Below are 9700 nucleotides of genomic sequence, written 5' to 3'. Positions count from 1 at the left end.
GGCATTACGGTTTGGCTAAACATGGCAGCAGTTGGTCAAGATCAGGTAACTGGTCGAGTCCAGTTGAAGGTAAGCTACCGAAAAAAGGATTCAGTGCGAAGTTTTTTTTTTCCTAATATTTGCAATCTACCTTTGGAATCAGAGATGGCCAATTTTTTTGTGTGCTTAACCCAACGAGAATACTAATCTCTAAAGTCCTACCGCACCTAGTCTATTCTCTCTATGTTCAGAAATACACTGAATTCTCGATCGATTACCACTGGCGTGGCCCCTATCAGTAATGCGGCGCATGAATTCCTAAGCCACATGTATCTCGACATGTTGGAGGTTCGACTCTTATCTCTTGGGGGTTTGGGGGAAGGGACGAAATTGCCAAGCCAAAACGTAAAAAGAAAAAAATGTAATGCAGCAACATACAAAGAAGGATGTGTGAACAATTTTCATTATACCTTAGTGACAACTTCCCTTGGTTCTTGGAAATTCCCAGCATAATAATCACGTCCAATTTGTTAAATTAATGGAACGCCTACTCTAAGATACATTTGCTATCCTTTTCAACCTAAACTAGAGTTAGTCCCTGGTACTGACCTCAGCATTTGATGATTGAGACTAGGCTGGGAATTGCCAGGAGCATTAAAAGCTGTGCTTGAAGAAGGTGCTGATGACGAGTTTATCGCTGAAAGTGGAAGCCTTGGCCCAAGTGGGAACACCGCCTGCCGTTGTTGGATGAATGGCATGTGAGGAGGAATCTGTTGATTGGTGGCATATCCCGGGGTGCTCAGTTGTGAAGGTGATGCTGGGATGCCTGCTTGTCTAGGGTTGCCAGAGCTGCTGTTAGCCATTGGAGAAGCAACTCCTGTTACGCCTGCATGCGAAGTGACTCCTGTGGCTCCAAAGCGGGTTGATATAATTCGCATTCGTTCAGCAGCCAATCTCTGCCTTGTCTTCTCAACCTGCTCGCATTCTTTCATCAACAAGGTCTCGACTTCTGCAAACTGCTTCAGTTTCAGCTCCAATCTCTTTAACTACACATGTAGATAGAGTTTATTAGAAACCAAGGTCAAAGATAAACCAAAATTATTTTTATGCTCTTTCTTTTTGGTTGTCTTTTTGTTGGGGGGGTGCAGGTCCTCTTTTAAGAGGTGGATAATTAGCTTATCCAGTTTTATCTGGAAGAGACTCTCAGCAATGCAGACAACAATACCCATTGTCCAATCATCCAGCCAAAAGTGATTGATCCTCCTTGATATAACCCACAACTAAAACTTGCTCGAAATTTGTGACTTGCCTCGTGCACTTATGAGCAAAAGTGCAGTGACAGTAATATCGTGTAACACTGCGTCAAGATAACACCGATACAAGCCAATGCTACAGCACTAACAAAAAGGTACCCTTCAACAAATTTGCTAGCTCAAGTTTTACCATCCAAAAGATTCACAGCACTCAAGGGCAGTAATTGTAAACGCAAGGATGACTGGGCAAGTAAATTCAAGATACCGAAATATCCCAGTTCACCAGAGGCTGAGTTCTCACAGAATAGTCAAGTAAGTCTCCACCAAGACAAAGAATGACTGAAGACATCAATGTCATAATTAACACAAAGCTGTTTCACTTGCAGTCCAATATACATCAGAGTAAACTTAAAAGTTGTTTAAGCAAAGCAAATATTGACAAGAATAACGCTGTATACGCAAAGATCAGTTTACAAAATTAGTATACTGAGTAATGTCATTGATTCTCATGGATAGTTAAATATGATTAAATGATCAATTACAGTCTAACTCCACTAATATATAAATTTGTAAATCAGTCTTCACATACAGCATCACTCTATTGATAAATCAGCTGGTCCAAAATACTAAGAAAGCTTGTAAGTATCCCAGATAACGAAGCATATATTGATTATTCAAACACAGACAAGCTTAATGGCATTATGGGACCGGTCCTTCCAATCATAAGTGATGCCAGGGTAAAACCTCTATGAAGTAGAACAACTGATGCCATGGTAAAAAACACAATTTTTTGAGTTATCTCTATTGGTGCGAGTCACGGTAGAAGGCATGTGGAAGAATCATCCATAAGCATCAGTGTGTACGAGTTAAAAACTCCAATAGAAACAATTTTGACCTCTGCCAAACACAGAGTAAACCTTAATTGCATCATGGGACCTGTCCTGCCAGCTTCAAACTTCATAAAGGTTCTGCAGCATTCAACTTTTCCCCTTTCCTACAAATAAAATCCTTCAAAGAGGTTCTATTTCACGTGCCTTATGAAACTAATTTGGACTCACCGTGAAAATAAATTCTTACCACTATGAGACAACAAATGATATTCATTCCAAAAGGTAAATTGTCAAAAACTTGGGAAGGTTTTAGCAATAAGAAAATTTGGAAAAGATAAATCTCTAACAAAAGATCGTCTATTACTTTTACAGTTAGAAATGGCACAATAGTTTAACTAAAGGAAGTCGAATGTGAGATATCAAACAATAATACTAATTATAGTCTCACCTGATGATTTATGATATTTGCTGACAACCTTTGAATTTCCCGTTCTTCATGATCTGCAAATAATTTCGCCTTGGTTGCAGCAGCAGCAAGACCAGCTTTTGCAGCAGCTTGGACTTTTTCCGGGGAAAGCAATGAACCATCTGCCTCATCTTGATTACCTAAACCAATTCACAGCCAAATCTCTTATAAAGTGCAAGCATTAGAACCGTAGTGAGATGAAGTTAGAGATCAGCATACAATAAAATTACAGAATCTGGAAAATTTCCAACCAACCTTCTTGTTGGACTGAATCTCCAGCTTGTGATGTCTCCAAATTCATCCTTCACGTAAGCAAAATATAATTAACTTTACATTCCAGAAAAACTTGACCAATACTATGGGCTCAAGGTCAACAAGTCAGATAACTGAATAGAAAGCTTTGGAATATCTTCTATTGGAGATCAGTTGATATTGTGCTCTGAAAGTTCTATTGCAGCGTGGTTCATATTCACTATCAACAAGATGGCACAAAGGTCCCACTCCAGCAGGGGTCATAGGGGGCGGTGCCCCCGCGACCCCAGAGGGCTTTTATAGTTTGAGCCCATTTGGTTGATAATTTGGGCTTGGGTTCATGAATAGCTACTGGACACACACACACACACACACACACACACACATTCTCTCTCTTGTAATTGAAGGATGTAACAGAGAGGTGCGAGATGTTGATTATGATAGACTCCTCAGCTGGACGTAGCCCTAGTTGGTTAATCAGGATAAAACCTTGCATCTCAAATTCTCTTTCTTGCTTTTAGTCTTTAATTTGTCTGTGATTATGTGGCGAATCCTAACAAGTGCTACCAACATAACCAAGATCTTTTTCTAGCCGAAACATAACCAAACAACGAGCATTCTACCTACTTAGATCCACATTGAGCAATTCCAATTACTTGGATCCATTTTACAGAAAGAAAAAAAAAAAAAAAAAAAACTTAATGGAGATGTTATCCAACGGATAGAAGTTGAAGGAGTCAATGCAGGATGACCAGGTGAGATGCTATTCAAGTTTGGGAGTACATTTAGAGGCTGTGACAGTACTGCAAATGGTAACTTGAAGGATTAGACTGAATTTTGACAATGGAAAAATTGACAAGGGTCTGAGGGAAAAGGTCCAATGAAAACATTCAGACTAAATAAACAGATTTCTGAAGAAAATGTTAAATATCTTTAGGCAACACTCTGAAAACTTCTTAAGCAACACACAAATCGGTAGCAAATAATTGCTAAAACTGAACTTTCATTAACCCAATCAATCATAATAAACCAGGAGTGCATGATATCTAAAGACCCTACACCGCATTAAAATAGGAAATACATATGAGAAACATAAATCCTACTCAGAACAGGAAGCAAAACCAGAAAGGGAACACAATAAAATCATCATAGTACTCTGCAAGAGCTCACAAAATCAATTCAAACTGAAATCCAAACAGCAAGGAAACAATGACATTGAAGTGACAATGAGAACGGAACAAAGAAAGCTGCTCACCTATGTCCCTGCGCTGATCCCTCCACCTGTATGATGTTACCTGATTCAGCCACACCATTTTCAGCAGACAACACTGCCAAGGATGCATGGGCACAAGCTGCCGCAACTCTGGGTGCTACAGCAGATGCCAGAAAGGAGACCTAGAGTTTGACTGGTATTAGATCCACCGAAAACCAAGTAGTGGGGACAGATAACCCTCCCTCCCTCCCCCACCAAACCAAGTTAGCACAGACGGGAAGTGTACCCAAACTCTTGCTAGCTGGGTAGCGATACAAAACCCAAGAGGAGTTCTAAAGAAAAGAAGACACCTAAAGGCCAATATACTCATGCAGTACCACGTTTGTTATAGAAAGATATTATACTAATGACTGCACCCAGGTCAAGCAATGAAGATGGATCATATGCCACCTAAGAAAGAAAAATCTAAAATTTTGACTCAACACTGAGCATCCTTTGTACTAAGATCTGGGCAGTGAAGCATTGATAGAAGTATAAAGATGTATTTTAGCCTCACAGTAACAGAAGTTCTCTCATGTTCCTCCCTCCAATGGTTTTCCACTGTTTAGCATGATCATCTAATGGGGAAAAAAAATTGGCACAAAATCAATGTTGAGACTCACCAGAGCCATCACTGGGTTCCCAGAATTGGCAAAAGGAAGCCTGTCTTCAGAGTTTGTATCTTGATGGCAGGAACCTAAAGAAAGAGGAAGGGTTATAGCCAAACAATATTGCAAGCGCACAAGTAGATGGAACTTCAAATATAAGCAAGTACCTCTTATTTCCCCATTGACATTTGAATTTTGACGAGACTGATCATCTCCATTTGATAAACCGGATGACAGTGATGCACCTGGAACCTCAATATTCTCCAGTATACCATTTTCCATAGGCAACCGGAGAAAATGAAGGATGCATTGCGCTTTAGACTTGGTGCCTACATACTCTGCAATTTCATTCCAGTTCTCAGTATATTGTTCCACTCCCTCTAGCAGCAGCAATGTTTCTTGATTTGTCCAATTTTCTCCATCTAGATCATCATAGATTTTTGTGGAATCTACCCTTGTAAAATCTATACTTGAATGACCAATAACAAATCTTCCTTCATGGTAGCAATCAGAGCAAAGATAAACATCCACCTGATAAAATAGAAGTGTTCATCAACAAGAATACTGGGATCAGGAGATGTACATCCACAGTTCAAAAGATAGAATGAGTCTCTTTTTTCCCAATTTGTGGACACTAACATACGCATGAATCATAGGAAGATTAATACATGTTAAGAACCTGATATGACAAAGAAAATCTGAAGTTACCTCCTTATGCGACTGATAATACACAACCAAAAGAGGCCGAGAACAATGACTACAACAATTTCCAGATAGGAGCTCTCGAATTCTGTTATCCAAGTCAGAAACCCTGTCATCCTTATGTGATGAGGATGAATATAGATCAGCTGCTTTCCGCCTACATTTGGGCTTCTCAAACTTGATTAAACTATCAATGGACTTCAATGCAGCTGATGGCACATGAACCTCCCCACTTTGATCCTCCTTTAAATAAGAACCACCATTCCAAGATTCACGAGGAGGTGCTGAAGCAGCACAATAATTAATGATACCCCAGTGGTCCAGAAAGCGAACAATCCGATTTAGATCATCATCTTGAATACCAATTACCAATCCCTGGCAATCAGAAACTCTGAGTCTTTTGTATGGATTGTCCATATATTTGGCAACTATATAGTTCCTACACTCCATGTACTTCTCCGGTGTATGGTCTACTGATTTTCCAGAAAAAAAATGCGGCACCACTTGTCTCTCCAATCGATGCACGGTAGAAGGTGAAAACCAGTCTGGACATAAGGAAACCAAAGCCAAACTATTACACTATGTGATAAAACATATTCAAGAAGTGAGAACAGTTACAGGGGATAGACAGGTGCTAGGGGCTCAAGATGACCATAAAAAGTTCGCTTACATTATTGTCAACCAAAAACCATTAACCAGTCACTAAACTTCCTTATCAATCAAGGACCAAGTATATTACGAAAAAGGAAAATTTTCCATTAACAGAACATCATAGATGCATACAAGGTGATTGGTGATGTAGTTATGAATTATCTACACAATACCAGACTTGTAGGAAACTTGAATGGAAGCGCCAGTAAATCGAGGACAGAACACATGTGTGCAATAACCAAAAGAATCTTATAGTGGGAAAGAGTAAGATGTCTATGTTCTAGAAGTATAGACAAGATGCTTTCAGCGTGTTTACTATTCAGAACAGTTCCAATAGATGGTAAAATGAGAATGATCAGTTAGCACAAAGCATTACAAACTTATTGACAGAAAGTCAAGTCAAACTTCTCATCAATGACCAAAAGAAACTGCTTGTATCTGCAAGTTACCACGGTTTCCAGTACGAAATGAGAAGAGTTATTCAGATGTAAACATGTGACATATTTACACAGAAAATCAAAATATCCTTCACATTTAACTTTAGGCTCACAGGAGCCAGAAAGTACTTCGTTCAGGAATTGAAGTACATCTTCCTATGACCCTACTATATAGAGCATGGTCTTAAACTGTGAAACTTGAATGAAAGTACATCTTGCTATCCTGTAGAGCTTGGTCTTAAATCAAAAAGTATTGATACTGGCAAACTTTCTTCACCCGACTAAATTAATGAGCACTCTATTGAGCTGAAGTTGTCCCATATTTCTCCCAACTTTGCTCTACGGTTTCCAAAACATTCACTTCTCAAAAATCAAGTGTGCATTCTCAAAAATACATAGGCTTAGATGAAATGCACCTCATAAACAAGCACAACAATCATTTTCAATGGCAAAGCTGAAGCATTTCGCATCAACACATAAAACCCCTTTAACTAGAGGCAACAATTGGCAAAAGCTTCCTATGCTAGGGATACCCCGTCATCATTTCTTCAACCGAATCTCCTTAATGGAATATCAGCTATCAATCAAGGCAACACTGATATACTAAGAAAACGTGTTTCACTACCACTTCAGCAGTTGGCAAAGCAGGTAAAGCAAAAGAATAAAATCAAACTAAACGATACAGATTGCTGTGGATGGCAAACTCGTATACACCTCGTTAATTAGAGAGAGAGAGAGAGAGAACCTGAATGCATAGGCACCACATGAACCCTACTCCCAAACCGCTTCACCACGCCCATCCCTTCCATAATGGAGGGCGGCGTGGCCACAAAGGACGGAGCGTCCCCATCGCCCTTCTCAGAATCCGCCAGACCGGGACTATCCGCCGGCACAGCGGAAAGAGCCTGGAGCTGCCCGTACGAGACATTCTCCAAGCAAACGCCGCCGCCCTGCACCTGATCCCTGCCCTCCCCGACCGAATTCGCCCTCTCGAGGGCCACGATGCCGAGCACCGAGGAGTGGGGCCGGTTCACGGCGCGCTTGACCACGGGAGGGAAGTCGCAGATGCGGACCCCGCCGTCCGACAAGACCTCGGTCTCCCTAGGGCTGGGATCGGCGGCGGCGTGGCTGTGGCTGTGGTTGTGGTTGCTCGCGCTAGGGTTGGCGTCCTCGGCGTCGGGGTCCTCGGCGGCGCGGTCGACGTCGTCGTCGAGGTCGTTGGGGTCCTCGTCCTCGTCCTCGTCCTCGACGGCGTCCTTGTGCCGGCGGGAGAGCTGCGTCGCCTCCCGCTTCCGCCTCTTCCACCGGCTGCCGCGCGTTCCTGCACAGAGAGAGAGAGAGAGAGGGGGGGCTTTCCGTTGAGACCGCGGAATCGGGACGCGCCGGGCGAAGGTAGAAATCGGGAAGCTGACGAATTCGCGGCAGTTTCGAAGAGAGAGAGAGAGAGAGAGTTTTTACCTGAAGGAAAAGAGGGAGATGCAGGCATTGCTAGAGAGAGAGAGAGAGGGAGAGGGAGAGGGAGAGGGATTTTGGGGTGGGAGATCTCTGGTTCTTGGCAGGATTTGAGCAGCTGCTCCTGCTGCTGCTGCTGTTTCCTCCTCTCTTCTTCCTTCTTTCTTCCGGAGAAATTGGCTTCCGACGAACCGAGAGGAGTGCAGTGGGCGCAGCTTACCCCGGGGGGAAAATTTTCGGTCTCTCTCGGGAGGCTCGATAGTTCAAGGATTTTGGAAAATCGATTTTTCTTCTTTTTTTTTTTTACTTCTGGATTTTTTTCGCAACCGTTGTATTACGAGCTATATAATGTGTCTATGGCTTCTGTCTAAATCTTATCTTCAAAATTGTAATAAATATATATATATTAAGTTCCGTATTATACTCTAAGGGTGAGACTATATCCACCTTCGATATAGCTAAAAATGGCTATATTATTGAGCAATGAATAAAATGCCTCTAATAATCGCTTCTTTCTTCTTTTTTCACCGTGATTTGATTCTTGCACTTACATGTCTCTTTCTCTCTCAAGAGTCCCTCTGTTTCGTGCCCTCGGATCTGTTATACCAGTGTCGTCGCCTCACCACTTACCTTCACATCACTTTGCCCAATTTCCCTCTCCTCTCCCCTTATATTGTTAATTCAGCCATCCCCACAATCTGTCTCTTCATTTCTCTTTGGCCCGAGTCATTAATAGCGCAAAACTCCACTCTTGACATTGAGCTCTGTCGCATATGAAGTCAAGTTCAATGCTCGCACATTGAGGAAAGAAAGGGACGGAGCTAGTAGAGTTAGATAAAGAACAGGTGAGGTAAACAAATGGGCAAACAAGGATTGAACTCGAGTGACAAATGAGCTCATGCACAATAGTGGAGTGGAGGAGGTCATCATGTTCTACGGCAATGACTTGATGGGGGGTGAACATAGCCACGTTGGAGAAGGAGAAAGAAATGAGGATTAGAAATAATAAGCGATAGTTATTTTCATAATTGTTATGATTAAATTTAAGTGAAATTCAGGTAGATGTTTTTTCTTCTTCTTCTTGGACTAGATGATCTCCATGCCCTTTATATTTTCATACGTCCAAAAAATGTGAGCGAAAGTTACTCGCTTTAAATTGCTGAACGAACCCTCCATGGACAAGTAAAAGAATGCGAGCGTCGAGCTGCCTCGACTGTGCAAGTTGACAGGCCGGAGGAAGAGAGGAACGGAAAAAGAAACGAGTCGCAGGGAATTTGAGACAGCGAAGAAAGAGACAACGGGAAAAGGGGAGAGTACAAGTGCGTCAGAGAGACGAGGGAGAAGACACGTAGGGGGTAAGGGGAGGGTACTTTGGTCACTGATTAATAAAAAGGGTTTGCTCTTAGGCTATTTGGAGGGGAACTACACCTGCCCCGATGAGAAAGAGGACAATCGTTTGGCATGAATCTAGGCCATTGTACCAAAGGGAAAGTTCCATTTTCTCGGTTTATTGTAACGTGCCCCCTCGACTTACAAATCCATCCGGATCTCACTGGACATTGAAAAATGGTCATCGGGCCCGCTCGTTTCATGAACCCTATAAGACTTCGAACCCTGATCACTACAAATTACAGCCAAGCTTGAAATCGAAGAAGGATTAATGGCTTTACTGTGATGGCCTTGCAATTTATATCGCAATTTGCGACCATGGAAAGCAACCCGTCTTGTCCAACTCGCTTCATTGGAGGAATACCTTATAATTTTCAGCAAGCTCGTGAATAATTCGACAAATTTGCCTTGGTCCAAGATGTTCTTAAT

The 9700-nt window shown here is 41.9% G+C and overlaps 1 protein-coding gene across 1 annotated transcript; it reads right to left on the bottom strand.

The window, feature by feature from the left end:
- Nucleotides 1-414: 414 nt before the first annotated feature.
- Nucleotides 415-8127, bottom strand: LOC104450524 (SWI/SNF complex subunit SWI3C). The gene is made up of 9 exons (XM_010065113.3): nucleotides 7889-8127; nucleotides 7176-7751; nucleotides 5349-5887; nucleotides 4808-5171; nucleotides 4656-4729; nucleotides 4036-4175; nucleotides 2784-2830; nucleotides 2511-2668; nucleotides 415-1025 (listed from the first exon to the last, which is right to left on the bottom strand). Exons 1-9 carry the CDS (start codon nucleotides 7914-7916, stop codon nucleotides 555-557), a joined length of 2397 nt encoding a protein of 798 aa, XP_010063415.1. The 5' UTR covers nucleotides 7917-8127; the 3' UTR covers nucleotides 415-554.
- Nucleotides 8128-9700: the final 1573 nt, after the last annotated feature.

This window comes from Eucalyptus grandis, chromosome 6 (assembly GCF_016545825.1).
Source record: "Eucalyptus grandis isolate ANBG69807.140 chromosome 6, ASM1654582v1, whole genome shotgun sequence".
Taxonomy (NCBI): Eukaryota; Viridiplantae; Streptophyta; class Magnoliopsida; order Myrtales; family Myrtaceae; genus Eucalyptus; species Eucalyptus grandis.
This window is presented reverse-complemented; position numbering and strand designations above follow the sequence as displayed.